This window comes from Bombyx mori, chromosome 26, assembly GCF_030269925.1.
Source record: "Bombyx mori chromosome 26, ASM3026992v2".
NCBI classification, from domain to species: domain Eukaryota; kingdom Metazoa; phylum Arthropoda; class Insecta; order Lepidoptera; family Bombycidae; genus Bombyx; species Bombyx mori.
The window spans coordinates 11,282,333-11,307,085 of NC_085132.1; the positions used below are offsets into that span (position 1 = coordinate 11,282,333).

Consider the following 24,753-nt stretch of genomic DNA (forward strand, 5'->3'; position numbering starts at 1 on the left):
GCTCTCACTGACTTTAATTTCTCAAAAAAAACCGGGAAAGAAGCTTCCTTACTCTAATAAGTCATATGGTGTGACCTTGTCTTAGCAATAGTTCTATTTATTATATGTACTGATTTAAAGATGTTTTATAGTAAATATTTGAGATGTAAATAACGTACTTAATATACTTGATTTTTTTTTAAGACAAACCCTAAATTTCTTGTTGGTTCTTCTCAGTAGTGAAACTGCATTCCGAATCGGTGGCAAAGTCATGACGTATCAAAAGCAGCTGCGAAGCCTTCATAGGCGTTTTTAAAGTTTAAATAAAAAACTTTTTTATTTAGATCTTGACTGGTTTGAACCGGTTCTTGATTAGGATAAGTTTATTTAATGTTTGTTAGCTCTGAACTTGGAAATTACTCCGTCAATTGGATTTTATTTTTATTTTTGGAACGAAGTTCCTTATGGGACGACGCGGAGGGATACCCTAACCGGGAAAAAGCGTCCGTAACGTAAGATTTTTTCTATTTAGTTTGTTATCAATAGATGTCGCTGCACGTAAATTCAACAATTCTTGAATCACAGTGACGAGATGTTACACAGTTGATAGAGGTTCTCGTATTTCTCTTGCAAAATCATGCTTACTAGGCGTAGAAGGATGCCGTGGTCATGCAAGCGGTTCCACCAGGGCGAGGCTGCTCCAATGCACTGCGGAGTGGTTGACCCTTGCGATTATTTTTACCAATAAAAAAATCATAATAAAAAATGTATACCCGAATAATTATTTTCTTTATACCTCGAATAGAACTTAAAATTAATATTTTTATAATATGGAACTTCGTTCCTATCCGGTGTCCCACGATACCACACATCTTTTTTTTGAAAAAGGATACTTTCAGTATAGGTCTTTAAGAAATATATTTTTCAAATAAATGCACACTTTGGTTTTCAGTGACTTCATTGATGTATTTTACTGTCGAATAGGGTTTTAAAATTTTTTATTTATTCTAAACATATACATAATGTGTACATACAAAATTTAAGGAATTAGCGATATTTAAGACGTCCTTGCCGTGATTGCATTAAGTGCAATTGGTTTGTGTTTTTTATTTGCAAAACTTTACACGGGTGAAAGACTGTAGAGCCCATTGACATCATAAGAAGACAAACAAAGATGTCTCAATTAACACAAATTCTCGTTGGAAATGGCGAACTTGATTATTTATGAGGTCTGTCTCATGGATATTGAGACTTCGACGTCGTGCCTCCAGGTGAGAGGCGGCATACATGCGTGATATGTATCGCTTTAGGTAATCACTTAAAATAAGATGGGTCGTGAGCTTGATCAACTTTTCTTAATATTGATATTTCATTTCACAGATTCTCCATTCGAAGAAGTCACAAATGGCTTATACGATAAAGGAGTCAACTTTTTCATGACTCACGACATGACCTTGACCTTACCGGAGTACTTCTTCCAAGGGGCTACATTAAAGATAGCCCCCAGAGCTTTGACCAAGTCCGGGGCTCTAATCCACGTGGATTTAGAGCCGAGAGAAAACAAGAATGGCGAGGGAAGGATATTCTTGCAGAAGATCAGTAAGTACAAGTTTTTGCTGGGCATTGGCGGATGATTGCACGGCTCGGCCGTCAATTGCGGTAGGCAGCGGCTTGGCTCTGCCCCTGGCATTACTGAAGTCCATGGGCGACGGTAACCACTCACGAAGTCTACAGGGGCAATAAAAAAAAATTGGTCTACCATAGACATAAAACAGATGATCAAAGGTGGTATAAGCTGTACTTACTCTGAGGGTATCATCAGAAGACACAATCGCTGTTCATGAGTTAACACATTTAATAAAGAATCAAATGTGTTTTTATTTATTTAAAGCACAGTATATACTAGCCTTTACGGAGTTATTTATTTTAGTTAATTAGTTCGAAACGACCTCTTTCAATTGTAATCCAATTTGGTGGACAGTTTTACCTAATTATAAAACTTTTTTTTTTCTTAATTTTTTTATAAGTTAGAATCTCAATGCTTTCCAGGTTTTTATGTTGATTCCCCACTTACATCCTGAACTGTTACAGCTACAAAAAAAAAGAATAAATAAGTTCAATGACATATTTTGGCTCAATTTTTATTTTTTAACATATTTCATAGATTTGATAAGATCCCAAAATTTTCAGTACACCGGTTTTTTTTTTTCAAGAATATTTTTTGAACTTTGGAAAAGAAAGGAATCGTCATGTTAAGTAAAACTTAGCAGTCATGCAATTTTGAACTGTAAAAATTTCGATTAATCATAAAAAAATTAAAAACAAAATCCAGTATTTTTTTTAGTCAGGTTTAAATTAGCATATTACATTTTAGAGAAAATAGCTCCATTAGAATTTTAAAAAATGTTATGAATTTAACTGACGAAATAAAATTTAATTACAGAAAAAGCAATTAAGAAGAAACTACTGACAGCCCTGATAGCCATAGTGCTAGTGGTCAAGCTGATAGCATTGAAATTAGTGTTTGTCCTACCTCTGATACTGGGAGTGACCACAGCCAAAAAGATGTTCCTGAAGCTTCTGCTATTCCTGTTTCCTGCCCTAAGTCACATCTTCAAATTGTGCTCGTGGTACCACCAAAACTACCACACTACGAAATATCATCACCACCATCATTTAATCACACATCATCACAAGGTAAGGCCTTTTGTTGCCTATTTTCAATACTCAATTTTTTTTCCAATAGTGTTTTTATGTTTTGTTGTCGTTAACCCTAACCTAATATGGCTTAGGGTGATACAAGATAACACACCTATTTCAGAGTGAGATACTCGGCAGTCGCGTTTTTATATAATAGTTCGGAATTGGGTAACAACTCATAAAAAGGGAATTGTTTGAAAGTGGTGTTTAAAAGTCGGTAAAAGTGGTGACGCTCTTCTCTTCCAAGAAAGACTTCATAATATCAAAGATACTATTGAGAGAAGTTCGTACAAGGGTTTCGTCGTCCAAGTAACAGTGGTAATCTCCACACATGTTATAGGTTTGGCGATTGCGCTTTGCTTCTTTAGTCGAAGATCCTATTCGATGCCTGCCAAGTACACAATTCTCCTCTCTAGGTAGCTCCAATTAAGTAAACTCGGCTATTGAACACCGAACCACTGGTTGTCGAGTGTGTCTCTCCTGATAAGACGTAGAAATGCCGGTGCCATATAATACAGTCACGCTCCACGGAATTTTAATTGCCGCCACATTTTCTTTTCATTATCATGTGGAGCGAACGTTTCGTGATTAACATAAACATGCCGATCTGTGATTTGGTGCGTAGTCGTCATGACTAACTTTCTTATTAATCTTACAATAATGTACTCGGAGTCTATTTACTTTCTGGTGATAATGAGTACTGTTAACGAGCATGAGAAGCTTCGAAATGGTTTTACAATCAAAGCAAAATAGAAAAAAGTCAATGCCAATTGTTTTGTCATTTTTTTTTACTGGTGGTAGGATGTCTTGTGAGTCCGCACGGGTAGGTACCACCACCCTGCCTATCTCTGCCGTAAAGCAGTAATGCGTTTCGGTTTGAAGGGTGGGGCAGCCGTTGTAACTATACTGAGACCTTAAAACTCATATCTCAAGGTGGGTGGCGGCATTTACATTGTGGATGTCTATGGGCTCCGGTAACCACTTACAATATTTCAGTAGTTCTGGTCTGTCTTACGGCTCCAGCTTCTTTCGTATGCCTGGTTTGCCATTACGGATAAAGCTAGTCGGCTGATAGATTTTCACATTTACTTCATATCAGCCATTGCCTTACTTACATTACAACTTAAATAAAATGTATTTTTATACATTTTTACAGGTACCACACGCTCCAGTTTATGGCCATCAAACCCACGGGTCAGTGCTGGTGAAGAATCATGGGCAGAATAGCGCGCCTGGCTTCGAGCACTACCCACAGGACTGGGAACTGTCTGGACCAGGGCTCGGCAGCGAGTAAGTGCGCTCAAATTCACTGTAATATACATGTGGGGTTTTCTATTCGCGTTGGGTCAGTTAAATAGTTGATGACTTCACGCAAACTTGATTTATATTACGTCTTTCTTAATTTATGTAAGTAAAATACAAACGTCTTACGTCTTCAGAGTTACACCACGTTTGTCCGCCGTCGCGTCCAGTAACTAGACTCCTCTCGAATAAAAAATTAAGCTATGTGTTCAGCATTCATTCGCAGTCTTCTTCTTACTTCCTAACACGACATCTCCTATCTCTCTCACTCAGTCATGCTCTATATCTGTCATTCATCCATACCGTTCCGTGCCATTCCCACATACATATTGGGGCGTCGCGTCGTAACTCCGGGTCATATTTACGAGATATTAGTGATAATTATCTGTTCGACTATTGATTAGAAGAGACGAGTACTCCACCCCGGCTTCCTCGAGCTACTGCTGACCTTTCATCATCATCATTTCGCGTCATTAGTACTCTCATCGTCTACATATAATTCCTAAGCCTCCGATCCTACCATCATTTCGATCCAACACAGCGATGCTGCCTGTTTCTGCGCCATATCTGTACTATGTTCAAGCTTACATAGTAATAGAGATACAGCCTCTCTGACACTGCCTCTAAAGCGTCAGTTTTTGGTTTCCAAATAGTCACCATCAGTCGTGGGCGACATACGTGGGCATGACTGCTTGTGTTATTCATCGACGACGTAACCGATGAATCTATATTTAAATTTACGAGTACGTCTGTTCGATCTGAACCCAGCCCCCTTGTGGCAGCCTAGGGCTCCGGAAACCAGCACGAGGGGCCCGTCGAACACTTGCCGCGATCCGCGACGCCATGTATTTTCTTAACAAAATATTGGCTTATAACTCACCAGAACCGATTAGGATAGGAGGCTTCAGGGTAAGGATGTGGTAGGAAAAATATGGGATGGCGTAAACCGTAGCGAGACCGATACGCGCATGTTTCTTTCCGTCCTAGAAGAAGTGACAAATGTCAAGTCGCGAATACTCCGTCAAATCGCGACCAGTGTTGCCGTGGTAAGACTCAAAAACCCACAGATTGGTTTCGAACAACATCAATGTGAATATTTATTATCTTACTTTGCCAGACAACGAACGATTACTTGATGCCTTAAAACAACAATATAATAACTACGCTGTCAACAATTTGTACACAGTAAGCATTACGAGTGCTTACAAACTTTACAAAACTTACCGTTAGTACGGTACGGCACGTGTCCCGCCTGTGGCTACATTGTGTGTGAGTGATTGTATTCACAATAGCTCACGGCTATGACGGACTTGTTCACGAACGTGGTATAATATTTTATAGTAGCTATTACGTTATGTCATTTGTTTCAAAGTGATCGAAATATTCCACACTAGCTTTTGCCCATGACTCCGTCCGCGTGGCATAGTTACTTTGGCATATCGTGAAAATATTTTAGAATTAGAAAATGTTAAGGAGTTTATATAGCTCCCAAAAGGGATTAAAACCCCTACTTTGAAACATTTTTAATTGATGCTTCACTTGTATTGGCCTTACCGTGATGCTATAAAATATAGCCTATAACCTTCCTCAATAAATGAGTTATCTAACACTGAAAGAATTTTTCAAATCGAACCAGTAGTTCCTGAGATTAGCGCTTTCAAACAAACGAACTCTTCAGCTTTATAATATTAGTATAGATGTATAGCCCCGGATAAGTACGTCAGAAGACTAAAATGCTACGTGAAAAAAAACAATAGGCCTTAGTTCTTGGCTGCTTTCCCAATAATCAACATAAAACAATTTGGGATTTCAATTCCAAATTTGGATTTCATTTCCAATTCTCCAATCTGGGATCGTATTGTCAATATTTCGACACGCTTCAACGCGTTAACGTCAGCCATTGGATTTTCAACCGCGTCATCTAGAATCAGTTAGGGGAAACTGGTTGATACCATCAGCACCTTGATACTATCAACGGTTCCGTGTGTTATCACGATCAAAAGAGCGAACTATTGAGTACAAGCGACATCACACAGCAGCTCCTAGACATTGAAAATTAGCGGAGTTTAATTGAATATTATGCAATTTCGAATAGGGCACATCTCTGAAAATGTAAAATGTTCAGGAAATGAAAAAAACTGATTATTTTCTAAAGCAGTGTAAAATTTAAAATATTAACTTTGGAGATATAGCTTTTAGTGTTAATTAGCAATTGAAAATTACTGGAATTATTATAAAATGGGTGTAAGGAAGCCTCAAAACTACATGTATATGAAAAAACGTATTTGACAAAATATTTTATGTTAATTATATCTTTTGTTTTTAGGTATCTCGGATCAGATATACACCGCAATGCTATAGCCAGTTTTAAGCCTCACGTGAACGACGCTAATGATATCAACGCGTGGGGCCTCGGACTACCTCCAGGTAAAGTACTTATTGGTTCATTATTATAACAACGCCATGTCTGCACAAAATTGCGCAAGTTCGAACAAAAAACTAAATGCCCAACCGCTTAAGCACCTAATTAAGGAAGAAGCCAAATATCCCATAGATATCCAAAGTGGTTTAAAAGAAGGGCTTCCTAGTGGGTTTAGTACCATGGATTTTAATGAGATCTTGTCATTTCAAGGCCATTGGAACTACGATTTCTTGTTTTAAGATTAGCAGCAACCAGTTCTGATGTATATTGGCTAGCCTCTACGCTCTACAGTAACAAAAACAAATCACGTTAAATCTCCAGGTCAATCAATGAATGTTGGTGAATACAGCAGCAGCAACCTGATGCCGAAAGTGGTGGCTCCAAATATACCTCAGAAAGTGCCACTCGCTAATATTGGAAATGTCGCTAGGTAAGGTAACTCGCACAGTTATTAAATTAATACAACTAATTAATCTTCTATATGTGTAAAAATGAATTGCTGTTCGTTAGTCTTGCTAAAACTCGAGAACGGCTGGACCGATTTGGCTCATTTTGGTTTTAAATTATTTGTGGAAGTCCAGAGAAGGTTTAAAAGGTAGATAAATATGAAAATGTTCGGAATTAAATAAAAATAACAATTTTGTTTTTCCTTTGATGTGTCCCCCGTCGGACGGATTTTAGGTCTTTTGTTTATCGATTGAGGCACTACGAAGTTTGCCGAGTCAGCTAGTAATTTATTAAATTTTTTTCTTGGGCCAATGGTTGGCCTCCTTTACAATTCTTTGTTAGCTAAAAGCATACATTGGCCGCTACTTCAGTGGCAGCGCTTAATAGTCTAAAATATTTAATATAAACAGCCACTCAAATTAATTTCTGATAGAATACGTTACCGTCACGCTAACTGAAGCATATCTAAGTGAAGCAAAGGAATTTGTAGAATTTCGTATAAATTGTACAAGTGTAATGTTATTTAAGTGACTCACGTGTCATTTCGACAAATGCCTTTCACTACACTGCACTACTACGGATATATCTTTGATGAACGGTAAAATAGTAGCACACAGAACTAACAAAAAAACATTAATTCCATCAATCTAAAGAAACTTTATCGCTTAAACACGATTTCATACCATTGTGGGCTTATCCCACATTCCATGCACATACACATTTACTCTTCACAACATAATACTTATATAATATATTTATTTAATATAATTATTAATACACACAGAGTATACATTCACACATATAACATATCTATTAATATATTATTACTACATTACATATAAAACAGACATACACACACGACAATTTATCGTACCGCGTCAATCAGCTGGTCGCCCGTTCGTTTGCGCTGTGGACACGCGCGCTTGAACGGAATGTCGCGGGTAGATCGAAAAGCACTCCTGCGCAGCTGATGGCGGCTAGCCACGCCCCCAGTCGAAACTTACCTCGTACTGAACGCACGTCGCTTTTGCATATTATATCTTGAGTATTGTTTTCGAAGTGTCTAACTCACTTGTGATAACGCGCTTTCTTTGTGTTTATCGTTACTGTACTGTCGTGTAAAGTGTCTTCTGTGTACTGCTTATAAACTGAATCTCTTCAGTGCTCATAACCTTCCATTCTTCATAATTTTAATAATATAGACCGTGTTGTATTTTCGTGTGGACTAAGTGTAAATTTTAATAAACATTTAATTAGTGTGCAAGGTGTCGTATTTCATTTATTATCCGAACACCGACGGCGCCTACTCAGGTATCTACTTACCTTTACCTCAATTACGCTACAAGTCCGGACGACCCGTACATACTCATCCACATCCATACGGGAGACGACAATTCTCGTCTATACTGGTGACCCCTGAAGAACACCATAATGAGCAGCAGTGATTCTGTCGAGACCGCTGGTTCTCATGGAGGTAGCAGTGTAAAACCCCGACGAATGAAAAAAATGCGCGTTTCCACTGTACACGACAATGACATTTTGCCGTCCGACATCCGGAAGTTTAATTTGAAGGTGCCTCCTTTTTCTCCAGAGGACCCAGAAATTTGGTTTGCACTTCTAGAAGGCCAATTCGAAAGCTATGGCATTACAGAAGACCACATCAAGTTCAACAATGTTATCACTAACGTAGACATTCCTCACGCGAAGGCGGTAAAAGATATTATCGTGCATCCTCCGACCAACAACCGCTATGAGAAAATTAAGAGCGAGCTCATCAGACGTCTCTCCGCCTCCCATGAAAAGAAGGTCAAGCAATTACTAACTCATGAGGAGTTGGGTGACCGAAAACCATCGCAGTTCCTGAGGCATCTAATGGACCTGGCTGGACCGTCCGTTCCACATGAGTTCATCCGAACTATCTGGAGTAACCGCCTGCCGAACAGTATCCAGACGGTACTAGCATCGCAGCCTACCCATTCGCTAGAACAGCTGTCGGATCTTGCCGACCGAATACAGGAAATAACTACTCCATGCAACGTCGCAGCCACTTCAACATGCGAGACGAGTAGTGTCAACCAGTCCAGTGAGATCGCAGAGCTGAGGAAAATGGTGGAACACCTCGCATTAAAGCTCGAAGACCAGACTCGCGCCACAAACCGCTCCTAGAACCGTTCGAATCGAACTCGACCTCGGTGGCGTTCAACATCCCGCAGCAGAACACGATCTGCTTCCAACTATCGACGGTACCCCGTTTGTTGGTACCACGTGAAGTTCGGGGCTAAGGCAAGCAAATGCCAGAAGCCGTGCGACTACAACGAGTCGGGAAATGCCACAGGCAGCTAAAAGCTTCCATCGTATGCCACGCTAACGACAATTGGTCAGAGGTCCTACCTTTTGTACTACTCGGTATCCGTAGCGCGTTCAAGGAGGACTTACAGACTTCGTCCGCTGAGTTGCTTTACGGCGAGCCGTTAAGACTTCCCGGCGAATTTTTCGAGCCGAGCACAGCTTGTACTACTGATCTATCAGATTTTACGGCTCGTCTACGCTCATTTGCCGAGAAATTAAAACCGGTTCCCGCCTCTCGCCATAACAAAGAAAAGATTTTTATCTTTAAAGAGCTCAAGAACGCGGAGTACGTCTTCCTACGTGAAGATGCTTCGCGCCCTCCTCTTACGCCAGCATATACAGGTCCTCATAAAGTACTAGAACGACGTGACAAGACGTTCAAACTTCTGATCAAAGGTAACTCTGTCACAGTCTCTATTGACCGCTTAAAACCTGCGTATTACCTTACCGTTCATGAAGGCCTGTTAGATAATACACTTTCACCTGTCATACCTGAACCTGATGTTTCGGTAGCTCCACCACCTGACAGAACTGCACCTACAACTACACGTTCCGGTCGACATGTCAGATTCCCGGATTTTTATCGCCCCTAACCAGGTCTCTGGGGGGGAGTGATGTGGGCTTATCCCACATTCCATGCACATACACATTTACTCTTCACAACATAATACTTATATAATATATTTATTTAATATAATTATTAATACACACAGAGTATACATTCACACATATAACATATCTATTAATATATTATTACTACATTACATATAAAACAGACATACACACACGACAATTTATCGTACCGCGTCAATCAGCTGGTCGCCCGTTCGTTTGCGCTGTGGACACGCGCGCTTGAACGGAATGTCGCGGGTAGATCGAAAAGCACTCCTGCGCAGCTGATGGCGGCTAGCCACGCCCCCAGTCGAAACTTACCTCGTACTGAACGCACGTCGCTTTTGCATATTATATCTTGAGTATTGTTTTCGAAGTGTCTAACTCACTTGTGATAACGCGCTTTCTTTGTGTTTATCGTTACTGTACTGTCGTGTAAAGTGTCTTCTGTGTACTGCTTATAAACTGAATCTCTTCAGTGCTCATAACCTTCCATTCTTCATAATTTTAATAATATAGACCGTGTTGTATTTTCGTGTGGACTAAGTGTAAATTTTAATAAACATTTAATTAGTGTGCAAGGTGTCGTATTTCATTTATTATCCGAACACCGACGGCGCCTACTCAGGTATCTACTTACCTTTACCTCAATTACGCTACAAGTCCGGACGACCCGTACATACTCATCCACATCCATACGGGAGACGACAATTCTCGTCTATACCATAATAAATCTATTTTATTGGTCCGTACGCATCACTTTTGCCCGAGAGTGCGACAGTCTAGTAGTATAGCGGTAGGCAGTGGCTTGGCTCTGCCCCTGGCATTGCTAAAGTCCATGGGCGACAGTATCCACTCATCAGGTGGGCCGTATGCTCGTCTGCCTACATGGTCAATAAAAAAAAACTTAAAAAAGTTATAAATTTGCTAATTAACTCGGTCTATTTCCCATGTTTCAGACCGGTGGGACCGCCAAACATAAACCCGTACAATCGAAATAAGAAAACCACAACGAAAGATCCGTTCCAAGCGGAAAAGGAAGCATTGGTATGAATTTTTGTCATAAATCTTTTAACCGGGTAAGGCCTAGGCTATCTGAATGATATGTTTGAACCTAGACTTAGAGGATTTGTCGGATGTGTAAAGGATATCCTATTTAACAATGGCTAGTTATCAATATTTGTAATTTCAATTGTTTTCAATAGCCAAAGCTATGTACATTCAAATGGATTTGCTGAGTGCACATACTATTTAGATTGCAATACAGATTAGATCTAGGTACTACTTGTACGATTTAGCTAATATGTACTGTAATGATTGCTATCTGTTTTGTGCACATATAAAAAAAATCGCTAAAACGTTCTAGAACGCTAAATATTCCGTTTCTTCAAATCCAGATGTCACTGATCTATCAATCTTTTAAAATTATATTGGTAAAGAAAAATGAACTGAAAGTCCTTTCTAAAATGATCTCCAGATACGAGCAGCCGCCCTCGCCGCTAGAGCTCCACCGTCGCCAGTCAGAGACGAGCTACTCAGAGTCTCGGCGGTGAAGCTGAAAGAGACCAACAGAGTGCAGACTGAAACTGACTTGGTGAAGCAACAACAGCAGATCTTGGCTGCAAATGATCCGGTAAATTCATTAACGTATCCTAGGAAAGGATCTGAATAGGCTGTAAAGTGCTGACGGCACTATAGATATATGCCAACAAGCCGCTAGCTCCAGGACGTGGTGAACTTTTAAAAGTCTGTGTTCTTAATGAGGCGGCGCCGCGGCGCCTGGTGAATCACTAGTCTCGGATGATCCACTCTTAAACTTCCTAGTACATTTTTTTTATTGCTTAGATGGGTGGACGAGCTCACAGCCCCCCTGGTGTAAAGTGTTTACTGGAGCCCTACACATAGACATCTACAACGTAAATGCCGCCACCCACCTTGAGATATAAGTTCTAAGGTCTCAGTATAGTTACAACGGCTGCCCCACCCTTCAAGCCGAAATGCATTGCGCAGAAATAGGCAGGGCGGTGGTACCTACCGGTGCGGACTCTCAAGAGGTCCTACCACCAGTAAAAGAAACTGACAAGAGCTCCGGTGATGGCTTAGCACCAGATGTCCTAACACCTCGAAATAAATAACGACCTTTTCTGTCTTTCCTTTCATTAGATCGACAGCAAAAGCTACAGAGATCATCTGTGACCAAATAATCCTGATTTATCGGGCGCAACCCTATGCTTTGATTTAATATCTTATTTATTACAGGACACCATAGCAGCAGAGAAGTTCTACGGCTTCCTTTTGGACCGAGTGGATGCCGTCCTCGCCACGATAGGAGCAAGCGAAACTGGGTGTAAGGAAAGAGCTGTTTGCACTCTCTACGGGGACCCGTTCAAGCACGCCCCGTTCAGTAACTTGGTGTCGAATGAACTCAGCAAGTAGGTATCTCTTGTTACCACGTTTGTTTTTTGGTGGCGCATTGTGAGCTCGAACCTGCGGAAACTTTATTTTTATTTTTTATTGCTTAGATGTGTGGACGAGCTTACATCCCACCTGGTGTTAAGTGGTTACTGGAGCCCATAGACATCTACAACGTAAATGCGCCACCCAACTTGAGATATAAGTTCTAAGGGTCTCAGTATAGTTACAACGGCTGCCCCACCCTTCAAACCTAAACGCATTACTGCTTCACGGCAGAAACAGGAAGGTCCTACCACCAGTACAAATAAACCTGATGCTGCATTCGAAGCTGTCATGTACTCCGTTTTGAAGAGTAGGACAGCTGTGGTACTTTATAAATTGGACTTGGAATCATCTCCATGATTCAGTGTAGGCAACGTAAATTACACTTTTTTTTTCCTTCCTATGCTGATTGCCTTGAGAAGCTATTTCAGCTTCTCCTTGACGTGTAGGTGAGATCAGGGGGCTCAAACCGGGAGTGTTGCTAACACTGGCCCTAGCAAGAACAGTGCTTCGCAGAATCTACCGCCGGATCGGAAACGCGACCCACTTAGAAGATCCGGCCAGAAACTCAGTGGGCTGTGTCTATGAGTTAATTCCCTAAAAGCGCCGTTAATGGATCGGGGGGATCTGTAATGACGTGTTTAGGGCAAATTCACACGATGGGGTGTTTGAGCTTCGTAAATGAATTAATATCAGGTGGACCGTGGGTTCGTTTACTAATGTAGTTACCAATCTAAACGCTATGACTGAAGTTGTAGTGGCGATGAGATTTGCACGTTTAGACAAAGTGGAATGTGGGTGATAGGCTTATGGACAGCAGATACACCGTGAAATATATCATATAGCAGTATGCATCTACATTTTAGTAACCAGTATTATTATCAAATAGGCAAACCGGCAGTGGTAATTTTGCAAAGAAAAACCATCGACATAATATATTTGATAGCATAGCCTCAAAGCAAATGTGACAAGTGCATTATTTAACAGGGACTCCAACGAGCTCCTTCCCGCGGCAGACAGCAAGCAGGCCCTGCGCTACTACCGCTACGTGCAGGCAGCTAGAGACGGGCAGGAACAGAAGGACTGCAATACGGAGTATCCTCACTGCGATATAGATTACAATATCGAATAAAACCTCCAAAAACAAACTGTTGGATTTTTAAAAGAAATCTCTGTAGAGAAGGACAAAAATGAAACAAAGCTTCATCCTGGGAGCTTTGCAAATTTTCACAACAGATTGTTAGTTTCTCATTGGGGCGATAGTCCCGTCAAATAAAATAAATAAATAATAAATAAATATTTACTAACAATCACGACACGTTAACTGGTCCCGTGATAAGTTCGTAAAGAACTAGTGTTACAGGTACCAGATAACGGAAATAAATGTAAGATTTTTATTATACACATACATATATTTAATATACATCCATAACCCTGGAAAAGACATTTATATTTATCATACAAATATCTTCCCTTGGCGGGATTCGAACCCGCGACCCCCTTGTGTAGTGACCATGTCACTTACCATTACACCAGACGGCCGTTAAAATTCAACACTGTCCGCCGCATCTCTGACTTAACTAAACTACATCCCTCAACTAACTTGACACCGATTGTCAATTTAGTTACTAAAAAAAATAGATTTGTTCTCTGTCAATAATTCGAGGGATAAATATTGGAAGAACAAGGAAGCATGGCATCATTGCTCCTCCGACCACAACCCGAGTCCTTCTAGAGCGAACCAGGCACGGTCTGGTCACTTCACATAAGACTATATATAATGCATTTACTAAATTACGATCATCGTAACATTTAAAAGCGTTTCCCAAAACATAGGATTAAATAATTTATTTGTTTAGTTTTAAATTTGCACCTATTTCTAACGAGACTCACTTTGATTGATTCATGTTTGTGTATTTCCGCCAGTAACAAATCGAGTACATTTTGATTTTACTGTTTCGCGTTACGTGTTTAAGGTAAATTATTAACGTACTTGACAAATGTTCACGATTGACTTCCACGGTGAAGGAATAACATCGTGTAATAAAAATCAAACCCGCGAAATTATAATTTGCGTAATTACTGATGGTAGGACCTCTTGTGAGTCCCCGCGGGTAGTTTCTGCCGTGAAGCAGTAATGCGTGTCGGCTTGAAGGGTGGGGCAGCCGTTGTAACTATACTGAGACCTTAGAACTTATATCTTCATAGATGTCTATGGGCTCCAGTAACCACTTAACACCAGGTGGGCTGTGAGCTAGTCCACCCATGTAAGCAATAAAAAATAAAAATATTACATTCGAAAAAAATGCAAATCATGAAAAACTTGAAGTCAGTCATATGAAGCACAAATAAATGAGGTAATTTAAATTAATTTATTATATTATATGCTAATTGTAATTACTTTCACTATAGGAATTCTAAGGGTTTATTAGAAATTGTATTTTTACTAAATATTTAATTGTAAAATTGTTTAATATTTATTGTTAAATAAAAAATTTAGTTGTAAAACGTCAAGTCACTAGGACACTAGTTTTATTATTATTTTAACTTGTATTGTTTACTATTAAATTTATTTATTTATTTAAATTAAATCCACACCAGTTTATAGTTAATTTATTCGAAACCATATTAATTTATTTTGTATTTTTTTTGTAAATTGACATTGTAAATGTGTTAATAAAATAAAATTGAAAAATAAACTTTTTGGGTTTTTATTGAAATTAACATAAAGGTTTGAAGTTATTCGATCGCTTCGTTGGTCTGTTGCTTCGCGATCCTGACTGTTGTACCATTGGATCCGGGATCGATTCCCGGCTATAATCACTGTTTAAAAAAAAATGGTACGAACCAAAAACACTTTCGCTTCTTTTACACGAGTAAAATAAGTGAAAGTGTTTTTTTTTTATTTTTTATCCTTAAATCAAATTTCTCTTGTAATATGGAATGCTGTATATAAGAGAAATGACCTAGCTTGCTTTGTCTTTCCCTCTCTCGGTCGAGTGGTTCGCGAGACGCCCTGTCTATTTTCTCACTCCCGCTCGTGCAAAACTGTATCTTTTCTCTCTAGCCGTAACGAACCTGTCGCGAGTTAAATTCTACTCTCAAGGCTCTTAAAGAAGTTTCACTGAAAAAATATAAATTTGGTCATAATTATTATTGATGTCCTACCCTTCAAACTGCAGAGAATGATTACATACGATTTCTTCTAAAACATAATCTGCAAAACAATACTGCCGCTCTTGCTAAACACAAGGTTAAGTCGGTTGGAATCTTTTACAAGAAGTGCTTTTAAACGAAGCAAAGTTTAACAATACTTCATTTACTAAAAAGCTAATGATTGTTCAGTGTTCGTTACCTGAATAGTAAAGTCTGTGAGTGCGTGAATTGTTATCACCCGTGAACACTCTTCGCAATATGTACATACATAAAAAATTCAATAATCCAATCGTGTTCAACCATTTGAAAAAATGAATAATAACATCCTGACTTACGGTGATTATAGACAACTTTTCATATTACTATAGATACGATTGACGATCGACTTCCACGGTGAAGGAATAACATCGTGTAATAAAAATGAAACCCGCAAAATTATAATTTGCGTAATCACTGGTGGTATGGACCTCTTGTGAGTCCGCGCGGGTGGGTACCACCACCCTGCCTATTTCTGCCGTGAAGCAGTAATGCGTTTCGGTTTGAAGGGTGGGGCAGCCGTTGTAACTATACTGAGATCTTAGAACTTATATCTCAAGGTGGGTGGCGCATTTACATTGTGCATGTCTATGGGCTCCAGTAACCACTTAACACCAGGTGGACTGTGAGCTCGTCCACCCATCTCAGCAACCTACCCGCGCGGACTCACAACAGGTTAAGTCTAAAACAGCTGTAATTACAATGCAAATGAGTATTCCAATTCATTTATCAATGTAGTAGGTAGCTTTACACATCAGACGCTCTGTGAGCTTGTTTGTCCAATTGAGTTTACTGGTGTTAGGACCTCTTGTGAACTTGTTGTAACTATACTGAGACCTTAGAACTTATTTCTCAAACTGGGTGGTGCATTTACGTCGTAGATGTCTATGGGCTCCGGTAACCACTTAACACCAGGTTAACTGTGAGCTCATCCACCCGTCTAAGCAATAAATTAAAAGGTGTTAAAAGCAACAATACCTGGACTGTATTGACACTGCCAATATCACAGTACAACTTTACCGCACCTCTCATACCAAAGCGTCAATCATACGCAACGTTCCGATTTCTGTGGATGTCTCCAACGTGCTACGAATATAATTGCATACAGAATGTATTGGAAAAGTTTAATAGATGGTTCCGTGAATATTGAGTGGATACTACTTAGTAATATTTATATTTAACCGACACCGAAGAGTAGGTATTGCGATGTCATTAAGCCCACCGAAAGGTTTCTTCTAATTTCGCTAAAACTGACTGTATTATTTTAGGCTAGTTTTTTATTTTCATTGATAGTAGACAAGCCTATTTTCTCGTGGACAAAAAGGACAGAACACGGTCTGAATGTCAGCGTCAGAGGACTGGTGGGGACTCCAGTAACCGTATTCGTCGAACTCGACAAAGAGGTCGACGTGCAACCTAATCCATGCATCAGCTCGTTGAGTTTCTCGTCGGATCTTCTCAGCGGGTAGCAATTCCGATCCGGTGGTAGATTCATTTGCAAAGCAGTTGCTGTTGAGTTGTTAGGTCTCCTTTGGAGGCATTCGGGCAGCTGTTAGCAAATCCTACCCCTCCTGGCTGAATCTTTGCTCATCTACCTGTCCTAGTGAAACTGAAATGACCTTTGGGCCACCAGTAAAAAGGACTAAAGGACTAAGGAGCCCACAGAACTTCGTCCAAATTGGAAATAAGTGCTTCTTGATTACACCAGCCAGTACACACCATACACCCTTAAAATTTAATGCAAAGGAAAACCAAAAAATACTGATGACATTCCCTGAACCTATCCAAAGACATTAATCTTAAACAGCATAACAGTTACAAAAATCCAAGTTGCAATCTTGTAGGAATCAAAATAAGCAACATCCATTGAAAGAACAGTCGTAGCCACAGCTACAGGGATACTCAAAAGTAAGCATGACTTAAAACAAAAAGAAGGAAGTCATAATTCAAACCTAATTACAGTTAAGGCAGGTCCTAATGCAGTTTCACTAACCTACTGTAGATTCACTTTCTATATGAGTGGCTACGACTTTTCTTCTAGTAATAGATCGACAAACGCATAGACACCTCGATCAATTAAGTCGCAATTTTTTTTAATATATTGATGCACAAAATAAATTACAATCATTACAGTACATATTAGCTAAATCGTACAAGTAGTACCTAGATCTAATCTGGATTGCAATCTAAATAGTATGTGCACTCAGCAAAACCATATTAATGTGCATAGCTTTGGCTATTGAAAACACAATTGAAATTACAAATATTGATAATTGTTAGCCATTGTTAAATACTATATCCTTGTCACATTTGACAAATCCCCTGAGTCTAGGTTCAAAGATATCAAGGTTACCGTGACATTTAGCCAAATCATTATACTGCCTGACCATTCTTACCATAGGGTTATAGTATGATATATTCTTTTTATATGTCCAATGGAAATTCGCCATATGTAGCTACAGTGTACTGAAATTCTTCTATTATAAGTTGGCAGACGGTAGGCAGCACAAAGTAACCTATTTGCATTTTAATTAAAGCTTTTGACGTTAGAATTGAAACTGTCTATTGACTGTTCGCATTTTATGTAAATATGATCTACGACAGAGGGCCCACGACGCTTATTAATGAATAAGTGTGCTTCATAAAAATAGAATCTCAGCGAAGAGTGCTCGGAATTCATAACTTACTTATAAAAATAGAATTACCGCAAAATAAAATAGAATAAAAGTGTGACATACATAATGCGTTATACATGTCGACGGTTTGTGAGTCCGCACGGGTAGGTACCACCACCCCGCCTATTTCTGCCGTGAAGCAGTAATGCGTTTCGGTTTGAAGGGTGGGGCAGCCGTTGTAACTATACTGAGACCTTAGAACTTATATCTCAAGGTGGCTGGCGCATTTACATTGTAGATGTCTATGGGCTCCAGTAACCACTTAACACCAGGTGGGCTGTGAGCTCGTCCACCCATCTAAGCAATAAATAAATAAAAACCTACGTACAAAGCGTCATGTCAAAATAGTAGTTTACAGTTTTACAGGAGAGAGTTTTAAAGTTTCAATCTGATCTGTAATTAAATCTTAAAAGTAACTTCTATATTTTAGTATTGATTTAAAGTATGCAATTTAGGCGGGTTCTAAGAGTATAATAATTATTTATAATTTCATCGATTTTCGATTGAATTCGAATTTCGATTTTCCCGGAAAAGTATTTATCTGACTGTGTCCACCACAACTATTTAATAGGATCATGAGCGAAATCTTTATACACTTACGAAATTAAACCAGGACTATCAAAACGGAAGCCATTTTTTTTTTGCAACAATTTGTATATTGATCTTCCCGATTTTCAACTATCAAGTATCTCTTCTTTCTCTTGTCTCACCAGGTAGAATTGATTCAGAATGTTAACGGGATATTATCGTTTCATATTTCATTTCATATGCCAAACTTTTGGCTTCCTGAATTCAAGCCTCCTTCAGAATTTGTAAATTCGATGTGAATGCTGTTAGTACCATCACGACGTTCTGGTCTGTTAAGATACTACCCAGAGCAAATGTTGGAAAGTAGCAATAGTAACTCAAGGAGGCCCTAAACTCTATCATAAGGCAAGATCTTCTGATCATTATGCATGTACGCCAATAGAAAGTTGACTATTTAAAAAAACCCAACTCACAACTCGTGGCCACTGCAGTTGTTTAGTAAACACAATGTGATAACGTTCCCTTCACGTCGGAAAGAACAATGCATTACGGTTTCTGGGCAGTCGCCGTGCTTCTGGTGAGTTGAGAACTCACTCACTACTTACACATACTTTTTTATTATAACTATACGAAAAGCTAAAAAAAAACAAATAATTCATATCCATCACCAACATAACTTAGCTTCAATAATATGTTCAACTACTACTACTACGTACATATAAATTCAAAGCAAAGAAATTTAGGTGGTATGTTTTGCTGTTTTTTTAACGTAAGTAATGTCTTTTTTCAATTTTAGCTGAGCGAAAATGCATCCGGCCACAGAGTCAAGCGAACCAACGCAGAAAATTTCAACGCACTTATAAACTTGTACAAGATAAATCCGTTAAAGAAATCTAAAATATTCCGTACCTACGCCGATCAAATTCTATTGTCAAACAAACAAGACACAACACAAAGTAGTGTCTTGAATATTGATTCGAATGAAAGCACAAGAATGAAACAAGCGAAAACCGATTTGCATATGAAAGAAATCGACGAATACATCCACGTGACGAACTGCACTAAGACGGCAATTGCGAATCCTGATTTCGATGTACAAGATGTCGGAGCAGAAAAATTCAATTTAAGCTTTGATGGAAATCAAATATTTGAAGTTAAGAACGAAGTGAAAGCTAAAGAAAATAGTTTAGGTAACATATTAGGGCATTTAAATAGCGGTGAAATAATCGCAAATCCTGTTGCAGCATTCGATGTCGTCACTCAAACTAATGATTTGGGTGGTCTTAGAAATGAGAAAGATTCATTTAAGTACGAAGATATAAATGCTAAAGATGACCTAGGTAACGAAGTGCACAGTTATCCTAATAGTGAAGTAATAGTATTCAGGTAAAAGGGGTTTTAATAAAGCAACTTTTTAAATTTGAAACTTATTTTTAAATGATTTTATTTACAACATAACAATAAATAAATTAATAATTTAAATAAATTAATCAGAGGTCCGTCGTTTTAAAGCTACTTTTTTTTTGTGTTTTTATATTTGTGCGGAGTATGCGATTTCGTGAGCGTCTTCGTAGGATCTCGCTTGGTAGGGGCCGTGTGCGTCCCAGGCAGGGGCGTGGTGGTCTACGTGGTGCTCCACATGGTGTTGAGGATAGTGGATTACTTCGTAGTTCACGACCTTGGGCTTCGTGAATTTGAAGATGACCATGGCACCTAAAATAAATAACAAAGACCGATTAGCAAATGTTTTAATGTAGTTTTCTTGCTTCGTCAAAATTTTAAAATACGTACCAGATAAAACAAGGGAAATGAGACCAAGAGTAAGAGCCTTCCAGGTCTTCAGAGCGATGAGGGCTAGCGCCAAGGGAACGAGAACAGAAGCTTTAAATTTGAGACCCAGCAGGAAAGGCAGGATAACCTTCTTGATGAAACCGTGTTCTGAAAACCAAAGAAAATTAGAATCCAAATTTTATATGTATTACACTAAGAAGCTAATTCTGCTACTGACTGCTCTTGATCCTCAATGGTTTAGGGAGCTTGATCTTCTTCTTCCTGCCCTCAACGACTTCAGCCTCATCTTCTCCATCTAAGGGCATGTCCAGCTCAGAAGGCAAGTCAGTCAAGAGAGACCTTGGCACGTACTCTGAAGCAGCACTTTTCGTTATCTCCTCTGGAACTTTCACCCTAAGAGTATGACTCTGGAGAAACTTGTCCACTTTGTCGAACATTTCGTAGGCCGGATCCTTGGCCAGTCTAGGGTCGGCAGATTCATCATCCTCAACTGTTCCGGTCTTCACGATAGAAAGATCTTCAGTGATCTTAATTTCGTCGTCGTTGGCAACCGATGACATCCACTGCAGGGTCCTCGGCTTCACGCATTCCACCGAATACTGGCTAAGGCATTCGTTATAAATGTTCTTGACTAGTTTCGATGCCGGATACGTGGCACTTGCGAAGGCAACGATCGATAACAACACTATTATTCTGGCCATTTTCACTGTTGCTCACTGTTCCTGTTTTGTTTGACGGCAGAGGCGACTGACTGCCGTCGGATGCACTACCACACTGTACTTCTACCGAACCGAAGGTATGGTTTATATACGAGCATTAAGACGTGACCGTTATCAGAATGCGAAACGCGGCTATCTTTGGCTGTACAGGCGCGAAGCTACATTTTAATTAAATGAGCTGCGCGTTGGAAAATCGTCGCTGCGTTGCGAAGTGGTGGCCCTTTGTACGAGGGAGCGCCTCAACCGTTAATTTTTAACAGTTTAAGAGTTAGATGTTAAACATTAATATCAAAAATGTTACTTTGGCCATTGAAGTTTTGTTCGATTATTATTAATCAAGTTACACAGAATTAAGCAAGTTATAAGATCGAATTTTCCTAATTAGCTGTGCAACTGCGCCAGTTATTGAGATAGGTACCGAAACGCAGGGAAATCGCAACGTGGCATCATATTCATGCAAAATTGTCGGAATAACACTTATTTAAGCAACAGCAGTATAAATACACGGAAAAAAACTACACAAAGTTTGGGTTTGAAGGGTGGGGCAGCCGTTGTGACTATACTGAGACCTTAGAACTCATACCTCAAGGTGGGTGTCGGTATTTACGTTGTAGATGTCTCCGGTAACCGCTTAACACCAGGTAGGCTGTGAGCTCGTCCATAAATCTATGAAATAAAAAAAAAACCGGGCCTCGACTTTATGATTCTTATTTCTTAAAATATTAATAAAATAATAACAGACGTTAGAATATGTTATCGGTAATGGAAACACACACACATATGAACTGGTCTATAGAGCAGTCGGTCACTAGCTAAAAGACCAAAGAGGCGAGTTTATGGTAAAAAAAAATTTTTTCTATTAAAAAAAATTATACGAGGTGTGTGACGTGCGCGCATTACGCAAAAATACTGTATAAATTACTATTTTTGTTTCATGTTTATTCCGTAGACTCTCAGTGGTGCAGTAGCTATCCCCATGAACACAGCCCACTGAGTTTCTCGCCGGATCTTCTCAGTGGATCGCCTTTCCGGTGGTAGATTCTGCGAAGCACTGCTCTTGCTAGGGCCAGTGTTAGCAACGCCTCCTGGTTTAAGCCCCGCGAGCCCACCTACACATTAGGGTTACGCTGAAGCCTCTCAAGGCTACCAGAATAGATAAAAAAAAGGTCACCATGAATAAAGCACAGTTAGGTTCTGAGTTAAGTACTATTTTTTCTGACCACAGCTAGCTCTGTTGGCAAGGAACCTCTACTTTGAACGAGCAATGTTATGCCATTCTTGCCAAATTAACGTACTAAACAATAATGCGTTCCAGTTTGAAAAGTGACGATTATCTAATAAAATGAGCCTCGTGTTTTTGAGTGGATTCATTTCGTAATGGTTTCCATGGGTTTTCTAGTTAGATATTACGCAAATTTAGAAAATTCAATCAGTCGTTCTTATAATACACATAATAACCAATATTAATTAGTTTGCAATGAAGAGTGCCAGTTACATTTACAGCCGTCCTCAAAAACTACTACATGAACAAGAGTTGGTAAACCTAGGAAAGCATATTATACAAACAAAGCGATTTGTAATAAAAAAAATTTTTGCTTAGATGGCTGGACGATCTCACAGCCCACCTGGCATTAAGTGGTTACTGGAGCCCATAGACATCTACAACGTAAATGCGCCACCCGCCTTGAGATAAAGTTCTAAGGTCTCAGTATAGTTACACTGGCTACCGGAACCCTACAAACCGAAACGCATTACTGCTTCACGGCAGAAAATTACGACCAGTCAACTGAACCGGGGGAACTAGTCTAGAGTTCATTCAGTCAGCCGATTGCAATTGGAATTGCGGGTTCACTAAACATCAAATTACGATCAATAAATGCATTCACGCTCGGTCTAATAAATGTGTTTTTTTCGATTTACTTTAGATAAAGAAATTTAATTCTATTTAAGATTCGGCTGCGGACTCATTAACTTCTGTCATGTACGCCGCCTTTTTATGCTAATGTGGAAGGTAAAATTTTCTGTGAAATTATTGTAGTGTGTAAACATTCAAGTATGTATACAGCCTTATTTAAAGTGCTTTTTCAGCACTACTGTCTTACTGTCTTGTTACTAAATACATCTTTTACACAATAAACTGAACCTTCAAACTGAATGGACGTATTATTTACTCTCTTCTAATCCATCGTGACCAGACCACACCACATTATACTTAGTGTTGAAACCTGGATGTATAGAAATCCTGATATAAGAGAAACCCTGGCAGCTCAGTATCAGGATACACCTGCCGATAGCGGCTTCCTATTAAAGCATCACTCAAACCCGGATTCGCATCGTCATTAATATAATTTCATTAATTATTATACGTTTATAATTCCGCACGTGACCGTCACAACAAAACGTTGGAAGACGAAAGTTTACGAATCGGGTCAGTGGATGGGCGCGTATCATCGCGACTCTTACTCCTTATAGGGCAGACAGACACATCACTTTTATAACTAATTCAATAGTTAGAGTATTCAGTTAAAACATATCAGATTTGCTAGTTTATACTAGTTATCGCATCTATACGCAGACTGTATCTTATTTATCTGAAACAAGCGTTTTATTCGATGTACTTTTTCTTCCAAATACGATAATTCGTGGAAATTCAAAACAGCTAAAACATCGTTGACCCAGAATTGAGTTCCAAGACCTCGTAAAGTCAGACAGACAAAGACTTCAGGTTAAATCGATGCAACCATTATGTCTAACCTTGACAGTAACGATCTCTTTCAGAATAGAAATAGTGCTGTTCAAGCGATCGTTATATAAAAGAAAGTGATGGACACAGTCCATACATGTCCTTACGTAACGCCGCGGTATTTTATTGTGTTTTTCATTCCTGGCGCGGTCAACAGTGAAAGATATCGGTGCAAAACGGATGCGAGCTGTAGTGACTTGAATTGCAATTAGTGTGGACTTTGTCCAAGAGCTGGAAATGTTGTTAGCAACGTTCGTAAAAAACTCACTGGGCATTCAATAATCGCTGGGTCTCATAGACAACACAACGTAAATGGCGCTACCCACCTTGAGACCCGCAGTTGAAGTCCCAATTGATTCATATAGCGGCTGCGCGCTCTAGCGTACCGTCAGTATAACAGATTCGTAACAAAAAAATGGTTCTTATCAATCCTGAAATGAATGTCCATAATTCCCCATCGCTAGTTACTACGAAATTATCTATGTTACTATTATTATAATATTGTTATCTATATATTAATACGTGAAGCAAAAACTTCGTATCCCTTTTTACGAAAATTGCGCAAACGGAGGAGTATGAAATTTTCCACACTTATAGAGAATATAGAGAAGAAGTGCACAATGCTAATATTTTTTTTAAATAATACATAAAAGGTACATTAAATCAATAAAGAAGACATTACACACACTACCATGTATTTGACACACACACATATACTCTTTGTTTATTGTCAAACTTTTGTTATTGCTTAAAGTCTGTAGTCAAATTGAGAATAGGTTAATATTATTTATCTTTAATATTACGAGTATTTATCTATAGTGTAGTCTTGGCGAAATA

At 39.1% G+C, this 24,753-nt stretch overlaps 3 protein-coding genes across 3 annotated transcripts in view; 2 read left to right on the plus strand and 1 right to left on the minus strand.

Moving 5' to 3' along the window:
• The window catches only part of LOC101742205 (uncharacterized), a 45,056-nt gene extending 30,089 nt beyond the window's left edge, over positions 1 to 14,967 (plus strand). The window contains exons 3-11 of the mRNA XM_004926065.3: positions 1,360 to 1,578; positions 2,423 to 2,676; positions 3,836 to 3,969; positions 6,308 to 6,408; positions 6,725 to 6,833; positions 10,771 to 10,858; positions 11,289 to 11,444; positions 12,071 to 12,243; positions 13,256 to 14,967. Coding sequence (XP_004926122.1) covers positions 1,360 to 1,578; positions 2,423 to 2,676; positions 3,836 to 3,969; positions 6,308 to 6,408; positions 6,725 to 6,833; positions 10,771 to 10,858; positions 11,289 to 11,444; positions 12,071 to 12,243; positions 13,256 to 13,400 — 1,379 coding nt within the window. The 3' untranslated portion in view covers positions 13,401 to 14,967. The remainder of the gene's footprint in view (positions 1 to 1,359; positions 1,579 to 2,422; positions 2,677 to 3,835; positions 3,970 to 6,307; positions 6,409 to 6,724; positions 6,834 to 10,770; positions 10,859 to 11,288; positions 11,445 to 12,070; positions 12,244 to 13,255) is intronic.
• A 3,877-nt stretch (positions 14,968 to 18,844) lies between these two features.
• On the plus strand, positions 18,845 to 20,093 carry LOC101744792 (uncharacterized). The gene is made up of 2 exons (XM_004926082.5): positions 18,845 to 19,240; positions 19,460 to 20,093. Exons 1-2 carry the CDS (start codon positions 19,205 to 19,207, stop codon positions 20,051 to 20,053), a joined length of 630 nt encoding a protein of 209 aa, XP_004926139.1. The 5' UTR covers positions 18,845 to 19,204; the 3' UTR covers positions 20,054 to 20,093.
• On the minus strand, positions 20,075 to 21,217 carry Osi18 (osiris 18). Its single transcript, NM_001135889.1, has 3 exons — positions 20,672 to 21,217; positions 20,455 to 20,601; positions 20,075 to 20,376 (listed from the first exon to the last, which is right to left on the minus strand). The coding sequence occupies exons 1-3, from the start codon at positions 21,153 to 21,155 to the stop codon at positions 20,195 to 20,197; spliced, it is 813 nt and encodes a 270-aa protein (NP_001129361.1). The 5' UTR covers positions 21,156 to 21,217; the 3' UTR covers positions 20,075 to 20,194.
• Positions 21,218 to 24,753: the final 3,536 nt, after the last annotated feature.